At 44.6% G+C, this 20,141-nt stretch overlaps 1 protein-coding gene across 1 annotated transcript in view; it reads left to right on the forward strand.

Annotated features, from left to right (window-relative positions):
• Positions 1 to 19,597, forward strand: part of LOC106587342 (disintegrin and metalloproteinase domain-containing protein 10) — a 106,887-nt gene extending 87,290 nt beyond the window's left edge. The window contains exons 5-16 of the mRNA XM_014175660.3: positions 1,488 to 1,588; positions 2,248 to 2,415; positions 6,675 to 6,767; positions 8,628 to 8,811; positions 12,493 to 12,656; positions 12,904 to 13,087; positions 13,275 to 13,425; positions 13,576 to 13,759; positions 13,875 to 13,983; positions 14,148 to 14,368; positions 14,586 to 14,712; positions 14,960 to 19,597. Of these exons, the coding sequence (XP_014031135.1) occupies positions 1,488 to 1,588; positions 2,248 to 2,415; positions 6,675 to 6,767; positions 8,628 to 8,811; positions 12,493 to 12,656; positions 12,904 to 13,087; positions 13,275 to 13,425; positions 13,576 to 13,759; positions 13,875 to 13,983; positions 14,148 to 14,368; positions 14,586 to 14,712; positions 14,960 to 15,069 (1,796 nt within the window). The 3' untranslated portion in view covers positions 15,070 to 19,597. The remainder of the gene's footprint in view (positions 1 to 1,487; positions 1,589 to 2,247; positions 2,416 to 6,674; positions 6,768 to 8,627; positions 8,812 to 12,492; positions 12,657 to 12,903; positions 13,088 to 13,274; positions 13,426 to 13,575; positions 13,760 to 13,874; positions 13,984 to 14,147; positions 14,369 to 14,585; positions 14,713 to 14,959) is intronic.
• Positions 19,598 to 20,141: the final 544 nt, after the last annotated feature.

A 20,141-nucleotide genomic window follows, 5' to 3' on the forward strand; every position in this document is an offset into this window, starting at 1 on the left:
TATGTTTTAGAGGGCCTTGCATAGAGTAGATGAGGTTATACTGGTATGTTTTAGAGGGCCTTGCATAGAGTAGATGAGGTTATACTGGTATGTTTTAGAGGGCCTTGGATAGAGTAGATGAGGTTATACGGGTATGTTTTAGAGGGCCTTGCATAGAGTAGATGAGGTTATACTGGTATGTTTTAGAGGGCCTTGCATAGAGTAGATGAGGTTATACTGGTATGTTTTAGAGGGCCTTGCATAGAGTAGATGAGGTTATACTGGTATGTTTTAGAGGGCCTTGCATAGAGTAGATGAGGTTATACTGGTATGTTTTAGAGGGCCTTGCATAGAGTAGATGAGGTTATACGGGTATGTTTTAGAGGGCCTTGCATAGAGTAGATGAGGTTATACTGGTATGTTTTAGAGGGCCTTGCATAGAGTAGATGAGGTTATACTGGTATGTTTTAGAGGGCCTTGCATAGAGTAGATGAGGTTATACTGGTATGTTTTAGAGGGCCTTGCATAGAGTAGATGAGGTTATACTGGTATGTTTTAGAGGGCCTTGCATAGAGTAGATGAGGTTATACTGGTATGTTTTAGAGGGCCTTGCATAGAGTAGATGAGGTTATACTGGTATGTTTTAGAGGGCCTTGGATAGAGTAGATGAGGTTATACGGGTATGTTTTAGAGGGCCTTGCATAGAGTAGATGAGGTTATACTGGTATGTTTTAGAGGGCCTTGCATAGAGTAGATGAGGTTATACTGGTATGTTTTAGAGGGCCTTGGATAGAGTAGATGAGGTTATACTGGTATGTTTTAGAGGGCCTTGCATAGAGTAGATGAGGTTATACTGGTATGTTTTAGAGGGCCTTGCATAGAGTAGATGAGGTTATACGGGTATGTTTTAGAGGGCCTTGCATAGAGTAGATGAGGTTATACTGGTATGTTTTAGAGGGCCTTGCATAGAGTAGATGAGGTTATACTGGTATGTTTTAGAGGGCCTTGCATAGAGTAGATGAGGTTATACTGGTATGTTTTAGAGGGCCTTGCATAGAGTAGATGAGGTTATACTGGTATGTTTTAGAGGGCCTTGCATAGAGTAGATGAGGTTATACTGGTATGTTTTAGAGGGCCTTGCATAGAGTAGATGAGGTTATACTGGTATGTTTTAGAGGGCCTTGCATAGAGTAGATGAGGTTATACTGGTATGTTTTAGAGGGCCTTGCATAGAGTAGATGAGGTTATACTGGTATGTTTTAGAGGGCCTTGCATAGAGTAGATGAGGTTATACGGGTATGTTTTAGAGGGCCTTGCATAGAGTAGATGAGGTTATACTGGTATGTTTTAGAGGGCCTTGCATAGAGTAGATGAGACCACACTATGGCTGCTATTGTGTACAAACTTTTTCATTACCATTCTAAACAAGTTTAGCCTGAAGCTGAGAGAAGCAATATTACTGGAAATATGGTTGAGCTCATATTGATGGTTTCCTCTTCTCCTCCCAGATTACCCTCATAAGTATGGCTCAGAGGGGGGCTGTGCTGACCACTCAGTGTTTGAAAGGATGAAGAAGTACCAGGCCTCGGCTATGGAGGAGCCTCTCAAGGTGAGCTGATAATACCCCACTGTGAAACCAACCCTATAGCTATACAGCACTCACCAATACTGTACAACAACGTTCTGGACACAGTACTGGAGGACCATACAAACCACCTCACATCTTGCTCCATGGTAAAATAACAGTTAGCATGATAAGGAAACATGGAAGTGATTAAGTCAAACTTGTTATTGGAGCTGTAACGAGAGCCAGATTTATCTTATTGTTCCTGGGTTCTTATCCCTTTCAGCTCTGTGGAACATTGGATGACTGAGTAGAGTGATGTCACAGATCATTTGGCAGGGTGAGGAGTTAGTGTTCTCTCTTCCCAGGGATGAGTCAGACCAGACCAGGGGTGTGTCAGGATATGTTTCCCCATGTTCTGGAAGACCTCCTCCCTTCAGAAGCCAGGGCCCTCTTTCTCCACGTTTGAAGACATGGGATTTTTCCCTGACCAAAATGGCAGAAATCCTTACACATTCCTGTTAGTCACCTTCTCATGTCATTTCTTAGACTTGGGCTCTTTTTTTTTTCAATTTCCCACTCTCAATCTATCTCCCCTATCGCTCTTCTTCCAGCTCCGCTCGTTCCACTTCACTCTCCCTCACATCCATCTCTCCCTCCTAGTTGACTAATGGTAGGAGTTCCTCTGGTTGTTGTCTCTGCAGGAGGCCAGCAGTGTGGTGGAGGAAGAGGAGAGGTCCCATGGACATGGTCCGCTGATCCTGAGGAAGAAGAGAGCAGCTCAGATAGAGAAGAACACCTGCCAGCTCTTCATCCAGACTGACCACCTCTTCTTCAAGTACTACGGCACCAGAGAGGCTGTCATCGCACAGGTACTGAGGCTGTAACACACACACTAGGGCTGTCCCAGACTAAAAAAAAATATTGGTTGATCAAGAGTCCTCTGTTCTTTCAACTATTCAATTGGTCTACATTGTAAAAGTGTATTTTTCCATATATAGACACACCCGAAGAGTTTGAATAAAATCAACTATATGCACTGAGCTTGTCTGATGCTTTAAGCTCACTGTTTGATTAAATAAATAAGACACACAAATGACTCAAGAAGGGAGCCCGATGACCATGCTGTGTTAAAATGAAATGACAGCGGGAGCCTGTGTGACTGGTGCGTCTTGTCTCGCTCTCCTCCCTGCTGCTGCGAACAGGCACCACAGCACAGCAAGTGTTTATCGCCGTTGTCTGTGCTGAAGCTGCAACATAATTACAGCCATTTCCTGTCTTACTTGTTTCTGACTGAGGTTCTGTAACTGAAATACCTAATTTGTTTAGGAAAAACATCTCTTTACGTAAAACATATATGCAGGGCATGCACTTGACCAGTAGGGTCTGACCTATAACCTATCATAATCACATCAATATATTGGTTATAACAAACTCTGAACACCATAACACGTGACAGCAAAATGGATGAAGAGAACGTGAAAAATAAACCTGAAATGGGGGGATGTTTACTGGTTGCGTAAGAGGGAAAAGGAAAGTCAGATGTGTGAAGACATTTGACTTAGTCGTGGAAACTATTGAAGATAAAGGAGGATATAGGAGCAAGCTCTGAATGAGTATTGTGTAGCAAACAGGTGCAGTTGGAGTACAATATTATACACTGCTCAAAAAAATAAAGGGAACACTTAAACAACACATCCTAGATCTCAATGAAAGAAATCATCTTATTAATTACTTTTTTCTTTACATAGTTGAATGTGCTGACAACAAAATCACACAAAAATAATCAATGGAAATCCAATTTATCAACCCATGGAGGTCTGGATTTGGAGTCACACTCAAAATTAAAGTGGAAAACCACACTACAGGCTGATCCAACTTTGATGTAATGTCCTTAAAACAAGTCAAAATGAGGCTCAGTAGTGTGTGTGGCCTCCACGTGCCTGTATGACCTCCCTACAACGCCTGGGCATGCTCCTGATGGGGTTGCGGATGGTCTCCTGAGGGATCTCCTCCCAGACCTGGACTAAAGCATCTGCCAACTCCTGGACAGTCTGTGGTGCAACGTGGCGTTGGTGGATGGAGCGAGACATGATGTCCCAGATGTGCTCAATTGGATTCAGGTCTGGGGAACGGGCGGGCCAGTCCATAGCATTAATGCCTTCCTCTTGCAGGAACTGCTGACACACTCCAGCCACATGAGGTCTAGCATTGTCTTGCATTAGGAGGAACCCAGGGCCAACCGTACCAGCATATGGTCTCACAAGGGGTCTGAGGATCTCATCTCGGTACCTAATGGCAGTCAGGCTACCTCTGGCGAGCACATGGAGGGCTGTGCGGCCCCCCAAAGAAATGCCACCCCACACCATGACTGACCCACCGCCAAACCGGTCATGCTGGAGGATGTTGCAGGCAGCAGAACGTTCTCCACGGCGTCGCCAGACTCTGTCACGTGCTCAGTGTGAACCTGCTTTCATCTGTGAAGAGCACAGGGCGCCAGTGGCGAATTTGCCAATCTTGGTGTTCTCTGGCAAATGCCAAACGTCCTGCACGGTGTTGGGCTGTAAGCACAACCCCCACCTGTGGACGTCGGGCCCTCATACCACCCTCGTGGAGTCTGTTTCTGACCGTTTGAGCAGACACATGCACATTTGTGGCCTGCTGGAGGTCATTTTGCAGGGCTCTGGCAGTGCTCCTCCTGCTCCTCCTTGCACAAAGGCGGAGGTAGCGGTTCTGCTGCTGGGTTGTTGCCCTCCTACGGCCTCCTCCACGTCTCCTGATGTACTGGCCTGTCTCCTGGTAGCGCCTCCATGCTCTGGACACTACGCTGACAGACACAGCAAACCTTCTTGCCACAGCTCGCATTGATGTGCCATCCTGGATGAGCTGCACTACCTGAGCCACTTGTGTGGGTTGTAGACTCCGTCTCATGCTACCACTAGAGTGAAAGCACCGCCAGCATTCAAAAGTGACCAAAACATCAGCCAGGAAGCATAGGAACTGAGAAGTGGTCTGTGGTTACTACCTGCAGAACCACTCCTTTATTGGGGGTGTCTTGCTTGTTGCCTATAATTTCCACCTGTTGTCTATTCCATTTGCACAACAGCATGTGAAATGTATTGTCAATCAGTGTTGCTTCCTAAGTGGACAGTTTGATTTCACAGAAGTGTGATCGACTTGGAGTTACATTGTGTTGTTTAAGTGTTCCCTTTATTTTTTTGAGCAGTATATTTTTTTCCTGCTCATTTGGAAGTGTAAACAACACTATATAAAATAAAACAGACTCTGGTATTACTTATAACGAAAAAAAAATTGCAAAGCCTTTATTACAGCATAGCAAAGATTGAAAAACAGCCGAATTTGTGAAATTGCTTTATACGACATTTTGCAGTTGCATGAGGCTTGGTGCTCACGCAATCAGTAGACTATTAAACAAACACTGAAACTGTCAACAGAAGCAGGATCTGTCTTATTTCTGAAGATGTACATGGACGATTTCTAAAGCCATGCACGTTTAACAGTTAGGTTATTGGTTATAGACCTAATTAAGCTGATTCCCTGTTTCCTCACTCCGCTACTGCCTCTGCCGCATTGTTGTCAACACCATTATTATGCACATAGCAACATTATTATTATTATTATTATTATTTTATTTTCTTCACCTTTATTTAACCAGGTAGGCCAGTTGAGAACAAGTTCTCAGTTACAACTGCGACCTGGCCAAGATAAAGCAAAGCAGTGCGACACCAACAAGAACACAGAGTTACACATGGAATAAACAAACATACAGTCAATAATACAATAGAAAAAAAGTCTCTATACAGTGTGTGCAAATGAGGTAGGATAAGGGAGGTAAGGCAATAAATAGGCCATAGTGGCGAAATAATAATTACAATTTAGCAATTAAACACTGGAATGATAGATGTGCAGAAGATGCGTGTGCAAGTACATACTGGGGTGCAAAGGAGCAAAATAAATAACAGTATGGGGATGAGGTAGTTGGATGGGCTATTTACAGATGAGCTATGTACAGGTGCAGTGATCTGTGAGCTGCTCTGACAGCTGGTGCTTAAAGCTAGTGAGGGAGATATGAGTCTCCAGCTTCAGTGATTTTTGCAGTTCGTTCCAGTCATTGGCAGCAGAGAACTGGAAGGAAAGGCGGCCAAAGGAGGAACTGGCTTTAGGGAAAGGCACCAATTCAACGGCTCACTGAAGATTAAGTTTCAGAACCGTGGACAGGGCCCGCTATCCATCGCGGGAGAAAGCACATTTATATAATATTATTTTATTTATCAGTGTTGCGCCATTATTCTTAAATAGTATAGCCTTTTTACAATTTCAGTAGCACGTCTTAGAGGGATGGACTGTGCCATCCCAGTGGCTTCCGCAATGGATTAGTCCACTGAGACCGGTGCGAATCAGACCGGTGTCTTGTGCACCATTTAATTATTTTTATCAATTTGCAACTGCTCGACTAATGAAATCTCGGTCAACCAACAGCCTATCGACCAAACAATTGACTAAATGGTGTCAGCCCTAATACACACACTCTGAGTCATTCAGCAGGGGAAAACCAGGGTCTGCCCTTTAATTCCGCCAGGAGAAATGGATTACAAACAGAATAGTGTTTGTCTGTGGGTCTGATCAGTTGTTGTTGTTGTTGGCTTCCTTCAGCCAGCCTGCCCAGCATCGCAGACTTGTTCCTCCTGACTGAGTTCTATAGCCTAACAAATCAGATGCAGAGGAAATGCTGCCTTTCACTGGGGTCCAGTTAAAGGAGAGACTAGCTGATTAAAATGTCATTTCTGTGGACACTCACTCTCTCCATAGGTGAGATAAAAAAAGGTTCAGTGTGATGAAGTAAATGGGTTCGTTAGGATTGTGGTTTAGCTCTGAGACTAGAGGCTTGTTTATAGGATGGGCTGGACAGTGTGGAGCAAATCTTCAACAGATTGATTTCAATAGGCTGAATGCAGTGATTCTGTAGTTAGAGATATTATTCATGTGTTCATTGGTGGGGTAACAGACATGTCATGTCTTTAATGTAATGCTATGATTTATCTGATGTTCTCTCTGCAGTGCAGTTGTTCCACACTTCTCATCATCTAATGGTGACTGTTTTATTCTCTAGATCTCCAGCCATGTAAAGGCCATTGACTCTATCTACCAGGGTACTGACTTCCTGGGCATCCGCAACATCAGCTTCATGGTCAAAAGGATCAGGGTGAGTTTGTGTTCACGCTTGGGGGTTTGGGGGTGTGTGGGTGGTGAGCACCACTATTTGCCTCACTCATCAGTATTCCACCACACTCCAAGACCTAATAAATCCTTAAAATCCTCAGGTGAACACCAGCTGCCATTTAAAGTAGGGAGCTCTGGGCCCCATTCCAAAATCAATTCAAAACAACTCTCACAAAAGGTTTCTCTGGGGCCAAAGAGCTGGCAACTTTTTAAGTAGAATGATTTCTCTATCTGTCTAAAGCCTTTTCCCACTCTCTCTTCAAACAAACATTAGCATAGTTACCTTTAGCAATGATTATAGTGATGTAGATACAGTGGCCTTTGTTTGAAGTCTCTTCTCCAATACCCCAGGGACCTGTTACTGTAGGCCCTCCTAACAATGCTCCCGTCTGTTCCCCTATCGTGTGTGTGTGTGTGTGTGTGTGTGTGTGTGTGTGTGTGTGTGTGTGTGTGTGTGTGTGTGTGTGTGTGTGTGTGTGTGTGTGTGTGTGTGTGTGTGTGTGTGTGTGTGTGTGTGTGTGTGTGTTACTGAGGGTTTCAGTTAGCCGGTAATAGCCTGCTTTTAGCCCAATTTCTTTTTTTGAAAGCCGATAAATAAAATTGCCGCTGGTCAATTGTCCGGGAGAAGGACAAAAAATCCCTTTTGTGAAATAATGCTTTTTAGCCTATTAATTTATGTTAATACCAGTAGATGTAAATACATTTATCGGTCTATACGTTAATTTGCTTAATTTAGTGGAATTTAATTGGCACTTGTGCACAGTATATTTCGTTTTTTAGGCATATCTTATTTATCACACGCCTACAGCATACAGATACAGAGCCTTTGAGTGGAAAATCTGTCAGAGCGCGAGAGCTGCTGCTACAGCATCTCAAACAGCAAATGCATAGGCTCTTCATCAGCGCATCACACACCACTTTGCAATGAGCTGGAGGCAGTATGCATTTTGAAAACATATACTTAATTGTTTGAAACCTGAACGTTTTAATACATATGAGGCATGTCTTACCTTGCAGCACAGAAAAAAAAAAAAAAAAAATGTATGAAATGTATGCATTCACTACTGTAAGTCGCTCTGGATAAGAGCGTCTGCTAAATGACTAAAATGTAAAAAAAAAAAAAAAAAAATGTAAAAAAATCTCCCGTCTTTCTAACGGATATTTTTATCTCTGTCACATGAAACTGGTGAGCTTTTTCCTGCTTATTGCATTATGGAAGGAACATTCACACTCAGCCTACTGCCTTGTGCGCATTGCTGCGTTTTATAATGTAAATAAAAACGTTTCTCAACATTTTAAGCTAAACGTTCTAATCTGTTGCATCAGACTCATTGCTTTTTCTTTTTATTCTCTGTCCCAGAATCTGTTTGGAATAGGCTATTTCTTTCTTGACAAGCTGACCAACAGAATAGGTAACCTTTTCTACTATGGGGGATAGTAGGTTTACAAAAGCTAGGGATTCTGCTGTTCGTCACTGGTCTTGTTGGCTGAGGAACAGGACACGTTATTCTAACCTCAGAATTCAGTAAGGAGGAACGCACATTGTTGCATTCTTGACTTGCATGTTCTGTTAATATAAATTACCATAATCTAAATGTCATTTCTGTCATTCTGAGCACCGTGGGTGGACACACTTATCAGGTTACTCACCCAATGCGTATGGGTCCGGTAGATTTCTCAAATGTCTGATAAATGAAAATGCTGCTGGTCAAATGTCCGGTGCAACATTTTCCAAATGGAAACCCTGGTGTGTGTGCGTGTGCGTACGTGCGTGTACATAAGCATGTATGTGTGATTACCTACTCATGACCTATTCAATGAGCCCATTCTTCTCCATCTTCAGATAAACACGACCAGTGATGAGCGGGACACCACCAATCCATTCCGCTTTGCTAACATCGGGGTGGAGAAGTTCCTGGAGCTCAACTCAGAACAGAACCATGATGACTATTGCCTGGCCTACGTCTTCAGCGACAGGGACTTTGACGACGGGGTGCTGGGCCTGGCCTGGGTCGGAGCTCCTGCAGGTACACACACACCAATTGAACTTGTGTACTGCACTCATTTGTATAAAGGAATTCAGTGGAGAATTTAAAAAAGAAAACTGAGAATAGTGGACATTTTATGCCTACTTAAAGAGTAGGAAGGTATAGCATCCAAGAAGTCACCCAAGTGTCCAGTGGTCTGTGAGAGACTCCCTGTCTGCAGTATCTCTAATAGGATCGCTCCATTGTAAAGAGCACAGGAAGCAAAAGCTGTGCTGCAGGTTCCCTGCTCTGCCCTCTGAGTACCTGCAATCTTCTGATGTTTATCAGAACGCTCAATGAACCTCAGCATCCCAGCACACGCCCTCTGATACGCTGCTCCATCTGTCACTGCAATATCCCTACTTTCTCTCTTTCTCCCCCCACCTCTCTCTCGTTCCACCGCAATATCCCTACTTTCTCTCTTTCTCCCCCCACCTCTCTCTCGTTCCACCGCAATATCCCTACTTTCTCTCTTTCTCCCCCCACCTCTCTCTCGTTCCACCGCAATATCCCTACTTTCTCTCTTTCTCCCCCCACCTCTCTCTCGTTCCACCGCAATATCCCTACTTTCTCTCTTTCTCCCCCCACCTCTCTCTCGTTCCACCGCAATATCCCTACTTTCTCTCTTTCTCCCCCCACCTCTCTCTCGTTCCACCGCAATATCCCTACTTTCTCTCTTTCTCCCCCCACCTCTCTCTCGTTCCACCGCAATATCCCTACTTTCTCTCTTTCTCCCCCCACCTCTCTCTCGTTCCACCGCAATATCCCTACTTTCTCTCTTTCTCCCCCCACCTCTCTCTCGTTCCACCGCAATATCCCTACTTTCTCTCTTTCTCCCCCCACCTCTCTCTCGTTCCACCGCAATATCCCTACTTTCTCTCTTTCTCCCCCCACCTCTCTCTCGTTCCACCGCAATATCCCTACTTTCTCCCCCCACCTCTCTCTCGTTCCACCGCAATATCTCTCTTTCTCCCCCCACCTCTCTCTCGTTCCACCGCAATATCTCTTTCTCCCCCCACCTCTCTCTCGTTCCACCGCAATATCTCTCTTTCTCCCCCCACCTCTCTCTCGTTCCACCGCAATATCCCTACTTTCTCTCTTTCTCCCCCCACCTCTCTCTCGTTCCACCAGCATGTTTGTCATTTAATTTTCAAGGCCGAGGAGGACTGGATTTGCTAAGGCATCGTCTCCACGCTGTTTCCACTTGAAGTGCATTTTTAAGTTGTTGAATTTTTGCCTACTCAGCATGTTTTGTGATTTCCGCTTTCTCTTTCCATGGGTGTTTGTCAAAACTGCAGCGTTCTCCAAACAAGGTTCACTCAAGGACAAAGGAGCGACATACGGAGTCCTTCTCCTGAAGGAAGTTCTTAGACGTTTGTAGAATGTGAAACAGTCCATGGAGATGATCACACCTCTTTCTATAGCCTGCAGCTGGGTCTCCCTCTGGTCTCCACCAACCCCATAGTGTCAGTCAGTCAGTAGTGTGGACTGTGAGAAGGGAGAAATCAATGAGACAGCCACAGCACACAGACAGAAATGGCCCTGTCTCTCTCACACACACACACACACACACACACACACACACTAAACAAGTACAGGCTCAACACCTCTGAATTAATGATTCACACTAGAATAATATGAAGTTGAGTGTGACTGGAGCGGTGCGCTGTCCAGTGACATGGGTGACCCAGAGCTGTCCAGTGACAGGGGTGACCCAGAGCTGTCCAGTGACAGGGGTGACCCAGAGCTGTCCAGTGACAGGGGTGACCCAGAGCTGTCCAGTGACAGGGGTGACCCAGAGCTGTCCTGTGACAGGGGTGACCCAGAGCTGTCCCGTGACAGGGGTGACCCAGAGCTGTCCCGTGACAGGGGTGACCCAGAGCTGTCCCGTGACAGGGGTGACCCAGAGCTGTCCCGTGACAGGGGTGACCCAGAGCTGTCCCGTGACAGGGGTGACCCAGAGCTGTCCCGTGACAGGGGTGACCCAGAGCTGTCCCGTGACAGGGGTGACCCAGAGCTCTACAGTGCTGGCTGATGGGTCATAATCAGATAGAACAGGAGTCCATACAGATGCAGGCTGTGCCTGGTTCAGGATATCCTCACAGTAATAATCAAGACATAGCGAGAGTGGACAGTACTGTAGTTGAACCCCACGCTCACATGTTACTGCTATAAGTTTCTTTCAATGAGCAGCAGCCCCAGAGGTCAGAGTTCAGGCTGTGTTTTCCTTAGTGAGGTTTAACTGAAGGGTCAGTGTCAGTTGGCCCAGGTATCGTCAACATAACTTGATTAACTTCTAACTCACAGAACCCAAGATGAAAAACGACAGCAAACACTAGGAATCAATACAGGCAAATAAGCAATGTTCTAAGCAGGCTGAATCGATCTGGGTCTGTAGCGCTGTAGAGGGAGGCTGTGGGCTCGTAGAGAAGAGATCTGCCTTGAACGCTCCAGTGGAGTGGACTGACAACAGACGGCTACTAGAGATACCAGTCAGGCCTGGGTAATGGTTTTCTTAATGGATTTGATCCATTACCACACTCATAAGTGACTTCAATGGAAGCATTCCTCATACACGCACCACACCACTTAAACACACACACACACACACACACACACAAATATGTGCCTATACTGTAAAGTGCTTTGGTTTCATGTTTCTGTGTGTCTAAAAGCTGTTGTAGTCAAAGGTGCGGCCTCCTTATGACTAAGCACACAGGCTATTCTCAGATAAAGATGTCGCCACTGCCTGGTATTCCAGCAGAGCCCCAGTCCTCCTAGCCTGGCTGGTTAGAAAATAAAAACCCTCTAGTCCATAGTTGTAGGAGAGATTGGACCTTACTGCAACTGGGATTTCTACTTCTCTCTCTCTACCCCCCCCCCCCCCTACACACACACACTCTCTCACATAGAAACACTCTGTGATCTCAGACAGGGCAGTGTTGAGTGTATAGTGCAGGGGGAGCCCAGAGGCAGACCGGCAATGTGCCAGCTGAATCTGATAGTAGGGTGGGACAGAGAACCTGTTCTGACTCAGCTCTGTCTGACTTTAAACACTCCCTTTGAACACAATATGAAACTATTCAATCAACTATTCAATCAAAACCAGGTTTTCCAATTGATTGAGAAAAATCTAAGTGTGTCAGTATGCTCCACACTTGCACTTTACAGCTAGCTGGCCATGTCTGTCGATGTGTGTGTTCCAGACGGTGCGTTTCTCTCTTTGAGAATGGGTAAGTGAGCAAGTTTAAATTGGCATTCTCAGCGACTGTGGAGCAGCGCCCTTCAGGTCCCCTGCTGTGCCCGAGCTGCCACTCTCCCCCTGCGGGCATATTCAGCACCACCTGGCTGCTCTGCCTCCTCTCCTCTTCCTGCTGCTGTCTGTGTCTCTGTGTCTCACCTACACGGGTGGCCACTGGGCCCAAATGCCCTCTGCTCCCCAACAGTAGCAAAGATCTCTGCTTATTCACTCCAGGCAGAGTATCAGGTTTAATTTACTCCAATAAGAGTGTTACATCATTTCACTGTCACTTGTGTCAGAGTTGGAAACAGTACATCCTCAATGCCATGGAAATCCTTACTATAGTCCTGTTAGTGTGTTGGGTGGGATACAGTGTGAAAGACAGAATCCTCCATGGTGTGTACTGTATGTAATCTTGAGTGGTTTTACTGTGTTCTTAGGGAGCTCCGGAGGTATCTGTGAGAAGAGTAAGTTGTACTCTGATGGGAAGAAGAAGTCTCTGAACACTGGCATCATCACGGTGCAGAACTACGCCTCCCACGTCCCCCCCAAAGTCTCCCACATCACCTTCGCACACGAGGTTGGACACAACTTTGGCTCTCCGGTGAGTATTCTGTCCTGGGCCTTGTCTGGTTGTAGTCTAGTCTTTTATCGCAGTTCACAGCTCTAACCAGATCATACTGCACATGCTAATCAGTTGTATATACTTGAATACCACTTTGTTGAGATACTCAACATAGGATCTCTCTTGGTTTAAAGTCTCAGTACTGGAGGAGTCTGTTAATGCCCTCCTGAGGGAGGAGAGGGATGCTCATTGGCTCCCTGTGAACCTCTTCCCTATGGTTTGACAGCATGACTCTGGGACAGAGTGCACCCCAGGAGAGTCCAAGGCCCAGGAGAAGAAGGAGCAGGGGAACTACATCATGTACGCCCGGGCCACGTCAGGGGACAAGCTCAACAACAACAAGTTCTCCATCTGCAGCGTGAGGAACATCAGCCAGGTCCTGGAGAAGAAGAGGGGCAACTGCTTTGTGGGTAAGTGCCGTCTTTCTGAGGGTGGGTATGTGTGTGTGTGTGTCTGTCCGTGTCCGCACATGCACCTGCGGACGTCCATCTTTGCATATGCAAAAGAAGTGTGGGTGCGCTTGTCATTGGAATGGACATCCAAGGTTATGTGTTCTCTACTGCATCTCATCAGTCCTTCCTGTGTGTGTTTGTGCAGAGTCTGGCCAGCCCATCTGTGGTAATGGTCTGGTGGAGGCAGGGGAGCAGTGTGACTGTGGTTACAGTGACCAGTGTAAAGACGAGTGCTGCTACAACGCCAACGAGGCCGACGGCTACAAGTGCAAACTTAAGCCCGGCAAAATCTGTAGGTAAGTGGCCAGCAATGTACGACACAATGTTGTTGATTTTACGGTTAGTACTGTTGTAGTATTTATTGAATATAGTATTCAACTTGTTTCTGTTTCTGACTTAGTAAAAAGGAAGTTGAAGCTGACTTGGTGTGTGATCTGTGTTGTCAGTCCCAGCCAGGGTCCGTGCTGTACACCTACGTGCAACTTCAAGGGCACCAATGATAAATGTAGGGATGAGTCGGAGTGTGCTGAACAGGGCATGTGTAACGGAGGCACTGCCCAGTGCCCCACCTCTGAACCCAAAGCCAACTTCACCGCCTGCCATGGAGCGACACAAGTCTGCCTCAACGGGGTATGGTCTAGCTCTCTGACCAAACGTGTGCTGAAGTGCTTTAAATCATGACAATGGAGCATAACTGACACTCACCCTGTTTTTCCCTTTCCCTCTCCACGTCTCTGTCGACCAGGGCTGCTCTGGCTCCATCTGTGAGAAGTATGGTCTGGAGGTGTGTACCTGTGCCAGTACTGAGGGAACAGACGAGACTGAGCTGTGCCACGTCTGCTGTCAGGAGAGAAGTAAGTGTCTGTTATTTACCTGTTACCACTATCATCGGCCCATTATTGGCCATCCGTCCCAATATGACATGTATCTTAAACCACCAAGACCCTGCAAAGACTGGGACTGTCCTGTTAGCAGTGACCTCACAGTGACATTCCCCCTCTCCTCCCCCACCCTGCAGTGAAACCTGACACCTGCAGCAGCACGGGCTCTGAGAAGTGGGCCCGTTTCTTCAGCAAGAAGATCACCACGCTGCAGCCAGGCTCCCCCTGCAACGACTTCAAGGGTTACTGCGACGTGTTCATGAGGTGCCGGCTGGTGGACGCAGACGGCCCCCTGGCCAGGCTAAAGAAAGCCATCTTCAACCCAGAGCTCTACGAGAACATCGCAGAGTGGATAGTGGTTAGTGTCCCAGGCCCAGCCAATGTCCTAATTGTACTGTAGTTACCTGTGTTGTTCATAATATTAGTTCACCCTACTGCTGAAACTGTCACTCCCGTTGGCATTAAAACTATTTCAGGAGCTGAATACACCTCAATTTATAAAATGTTCTTACCAGTTTCAATATGAAAGTTGTCAGACACTGAAAAAATATGACTTTGCATAATCTGTGTTCCAGGCTCACTGGTGGGCAGTGTTGCTGATGGGCATTGCTCTCATCATGCTGATGGCTGGTTTCATCAAGATCTGCAGTGTCCACACACCCAGCAGCAACCCCAAACTGCCCCCACCCAAGCCACTGCCAGGTACGTTACGCCTCAACACTGGGGGGGGACATATCTCCCCAGCTAGACTGAAGATGTGGGGGAGACAAAATATTCATAGTGTAGCGTAGTATAGTGTAGCGTAGTATAGTGTAGCGTAGTATAGTGTAGCATAGTATAGTGTAGCATATGTGTTTGGAAGAAGTGTAACTGTGGTTCATTTTATGAAAGCAGGTATGTGTGTTCGTGTTATGATGTTGAGAGCAGTGTGTTCGTGTCTCCCATGCAGGCACGTTGAAGAGGAGGAGACAGCAGCAATCGAATGGCCAGCAGCCCCAGCAGCAGCGTAACCAGCGCCAGCCCAGAGAGAACTATCAGTTGGGTCAGATGAGACGCTGAGACACTGGGCCCCTCTTTGCCTTGGTTCTTCCTAGTGCCTACAGTGGGAACACTTCACTCCAAAGAGTTACCTGTACCATTCATTGCAACCACCCATCTGCAAAACTAACTGGCAACAGAACTGATTTCAATAGACAAGACATACAGTTCCAGGACCTAACACTCAACACCACTGCTCTGGGAGCCAGCCGAGCTGTCCTTCACACAGCTGTAAGCAGAAAATATTATAGGAAAGCTCTTGGCAACGACGGGAAGAGAAAATGACTGATTTCTGTTGTTGTTTTTTCTTTCTTTTTCACTGGAGTGCAGGGGAGAGCAGCAGCATTGTGGTAATGCAGCCTTTCCTCTCCTCCTTTTTAGCGTCTTTCTTTCATCTGTTTTTCCTTTCTGAAGTGCTGCCCTCCTGAGCAGGAAAACAGGACTGCAGGTCACATGGGTTTTTGCAGCCATGCAAAGCCAGGATGTGAGACATTGCAGCAGAAGAGACTAATTTGCCAATGTAATTATTATTTTGTAATCAAAACATAAGAAAAAATGCGCAGGCTTTTATTTCCAAAGCATACATGTTCTTTCTGCGTGCAATTGTACAGGTATTGAGATATAGATTTTTTTTCTTTGTATCATATGAAATCGATTGTTTTCCTGCTGTCTGATAAAGATTATTTACTGTTTTAATTCACTCTCTCAGGATTAATAAAACAAAAAACAGCCCTATCTGTCACATTTAGAAGCTGCTGTGGGGTGGATCAGAACAGACCTCTGTTATCAGAACATGGAGGGAATGTAAACAAAGCTGAATGTGATTAAAGCAGGGTATAGAGAGGCGACAGAGTTGTAGAGACTGTTGTGATATTTGGATGTGATATCGGAGGATATCATTGGGCTGGTGGAAGGTGTCATTTTCAGACAGGTTTGCTTCTAGAGGTGCAGTTTGGGGATGCAACTGTAGCTTTTAAATTTTTTACTTAATTGTGACATTGTTCTCTTCAGCTATTTTTTTCTGACTCAATGCATTGATGTGAATCACTGAACCACTAAATACAGCAGATGTACCTTGTCTATTGATCATTCCATGTGAGGGATGGATGGAGAAAGGAGAGAATCTTCAATGCTTTAGCATACAAGACTGTCCAAGGGCTGGCTGGTGCTACACCTCATTGACTATGCCACTGAACATGGTCACATTGTATCCTTCAAGTCACAGGGCCTTGGCCAGAGCCTGCAAACACAGGCCAGGGTCCATAGGGGGCAATATTACAGAGGGCATCACAGACTGTCACTGTACTGGTTTGGACATGCTCTCACCTAGCTCGGCTGCCCTCACCAATGTTGTTACCTTAATAAAACGCACAGTCTTTAAGAGCTGACCTGGGAACAACTGAATGCCCTGTTATATACCAGTTTGAAGGCAGCTTGAGGAATCTTCTACACTTATGGCATGCATTAGGAATGTGATGAATGGTTTGCCAGAGGAAGATCCTGGATGGCTTTAATGTGATTTGTTTTTTTCTTCTTTTGTTTCTTATTTTAGCAATTCAGATATTTGTATATGGGGGAATTGTATCGATAAAGTCCTACAATGGCTTAATGTCTGAGTGTCCAGCTATGCCAAGCTGTTACATATGAACTGAGATTGATAAGGCTACCAATTACCTGTAACTGTTCTCCCTTTGGCTATAATTTCCATGTCGTGTCTCTCCTATGATGCGTATCTGTGTTGCATGTCCTGTCTCTCTCCCTAACCCCACATCTCTATTGGAAGTACATAGCTCTGCTCTGGGGATGATCTCCACCAAAAGAGACCTATATGTCATTGTCTTTACACAAACCACAGACTATGTGTCTAAATGGAGTTGAGTCTGATTCTCCTGAGCCCATTGCAACTCCACAGTCTGTCTGGAGGTCAGTGGGGTTTGTAATGTACTGCCGACTCAGAGCCACGGAGACCAGGACAAAGACAGGATATCCAAAGAGACTCTGTTTTTCAGCTTGGAGTGCTGAAGTCTCAGGAGGCTTGAGGAAACAGATTGCAAAAGTGACACTGCTTGACTTCAGGTGTCTTTTAGAAGGTCAACTTGACTGACTGTAGGGAGAGGAGAGGACGTGGGATAAATGTACCGTCCTGTTTGTTGTCCTGTCTTTGTGTGGCAGGTGTTGAAAGTCTTTCGAAGCCTGTTACCAAGGTCTCTCAAATGAGTTTCTCAGAATGAACATAGACTAGTACTCAAGTTCAGGAGGTAACCCTAAGTAATTTTTTACTTTTGATGACTTTGTTTATCCCATTTAAATGATGTGACTATATTGATATTTTATGACTGATTCTGGTCCATTATGGCTTTATCAGGTAGGTAGACCTTAGGCAGTGTGTCCTGGAGCTTAATTAAAGACAAGCAGGCCTCTTCACATATTAATGCCTTCATTGTTTCCTCCCAAAACTGGTCAATATTGAATGAGGAAAAATGGCTCTTATCTATGTAGCCACATACAATGTCTACAAGAGAGCCTCTGAAATGGAAACAAAACTGATCCTTCCTTGATTCTAACATGTCTCTGTTCTTTCTGTTTGGTGCTGGTGGGTATGGGTTTGTGCTGGATAAAAAAAATATTGTTTCTTATTACCTTTGGCATTTAGTAAGGCTCATCGGAGTGTGGTCATCTTAAATTCATTCTTCTCATTGTGTTTTTATTCCTGTGGGAAGGTAATAGGTGGGTGTATAGGGGGCGGTGCCTGGGATTTACATTTCTGTCTTTAATTTGTCTTGCTAAAGTGTTTTTGAGAAAAGCGTGCTCTGAAATGTAAACCGAGAGAATCCAGAATGGGAAAAGTCGAATACTGCTGTCTGATTTTAATGTCTGCTGTGTTTTATACAGTATCTTCAATTTTCTTTACGATTTTCTTTTCTTGGTTCTATTTCCCGTTCTACTCAAATTTAATCATTTTACTAAATTGCTAAAAGTATTGTGCAAATGTTTTTTTTTTTTTTTAACTACTTGAAATGCTTTAATAAAAATAGACTTGATCAAAAAATGTTCAAAGAATGGATAAGAATGGCTGAGAAGTCATTCCATGGTTGGTTTGTTCATTGTCACTTTCAGTGGATGAGCAAAACAGAAGGCCCACTTCAAGATATCACACAGCTTGACTGGGCTATCGTCCAAGGAAATCAAGCTCAAAAACTCAGAATAAAAAGAAAAGTTTTACATCTCACTAAATCTGAGGGTGGTTTTAACCTCCCAGACTTGGAATTGTATCAACTCCCCACCCAAGGCTTTTACTTGAGACATTGTTAAATGCACTAAAAAGGAACTATGGGTAATTATTGAAGATGTGCATGCTCACCCCCAGAATCTGTTCACATGTCTATTTTTCAAAGGATAATGCTAAGAACATTAACAACTTCATAGTTAAGAACACTAGCACAATATGGAAGAAAATGAAACGGATTCTACAAGAACCAGTATCACTAGCAAAAAAAAACTATCCTTGAATATCTTTTCAGTATGCACCGATAATAACATGGAAAACTAAAAGGTATAGAAATTGTATATTATTTGGTAATAGGACATGCATGTATTTCCATGACAGAATTAAAAAGCAATTTTGCACTGACCGATGTAGAAATTGTCAAATACATTTGTAAACTAATGTATTAAAAAGAGATCAAATTCTACAGCAGAAGGAGAGTCATATGTCTTAAGTGTAAAACTAACAATGGTTCAATAATCCATACCTTTTGGGAATGCAATACAGTCCAAAAGTAATGGGTGGAGTTAGAAAGTTGGCTGTCAGAAGTATTAATGTAAATGTACTTTTTGGTTCATATTTAAAGACCTGTCATATGAGGGTGCAGTGAGATACCCAATGGGTTGGACGATAGTCTTCTCGTCAATTATCTTGAAATATACCAATCCTCCATCGTTAAGACAATAGAAAAATCATATGGTTCATTATCTAAATATATTAAAGAGCTGGTTCGGGCTGGGCAGGTGTGATGTCATTGATGTTCGTGTGGGTCTATATGTTGTCTTTTGCATGTTAATGTTTTGTATTGTCAAAAAAGGAAATCATGCTAATTTTCTTATATTGGCAGTGGTTTCTGTGGATGATTTAGTCTCTAGTTTGGATTGTTTGAAGTGATGGGGACATTTCTCAGCAGCATCCAACATAGGGGATAATATAATACAATACTATCTCCCAAGGTTTTTTTTCTTACAACTAATGACATATTTCTCATGTTGGAACACTGTTTTCTATATCACACAGCCCCAAGGTAGCCACAGCTCTAGTAAAATCGTAGACCCAGTTACCTTTGTACTTCCTCAGCACTGAGAGCAGAGGTAACTGCCTGTAGCCTCCTTGACACTGCTCTCTGCATTCCAATCTTCACAATGACTTCTCTCCATTTCTGCCACACCAGTTGTGTGCTGAAACTCCCAATTATTTTCCCTGTGCTTATCTTGCCCCACAGTCACTTGAACATGTTAAATAGGGCTCTTCCTTCAGCATTAAATTCATTCCATTCATTGATTTATTTGATGATTTATCATGTCTCCTCTTACACTGAAAAGTTTGTGCAAATATATAGCTTTAGTGAGATGAACATGTATCATATCCCATGGGACTGTAGCAGAATTGGTTATTATAATTAAGTACCCAGGAACTGTGTCAAGTATTTGTATAAGCAGTTTGGGTTGATAATACAGTATTATAAATAGCTGTAAAATAAGTGGTTGTAATCAGGGTATCAATATGCAAGGCTATGAGGTGCTATCGTCTATGTGAAATATAACCATGGTCCCTGTCAAATCAGTGTCTTGTTCTGCAGATTGGTCTTATGCCTGAACACTGCAGCCCATAAGGGGGCAGGCTGTCTGATTGGGGCCTGCTGCAGATGCACAGTTGCTTCATAGCACCGAGCTATCTCTGGGCCAAAGCTTTCTGGGGAAACCAGGGGGCCAGTTTGTCCAGGATAGGATTTCATTTCCCTCAGACACAACTGGGACAGGGTGAGCAGTCCTGCTGTGTGCTGGGCTGTCTGATCCAGTCTGGTGTCAGACAAATAGCAGGGGTC

This window comes from Salmo salar, chromosome 26 (genome assembly GCF_965601325.2).
Source record: "Salmo salar chromosome 26, fSalSal1, whole genome shotgun sequence".
NCBI classification, from domain to species: Eukaryota; Metazoa; Chordata; class Actinopteri; order Salmoniformes; family Salmonidae; genus Salmo; species Salmo salar.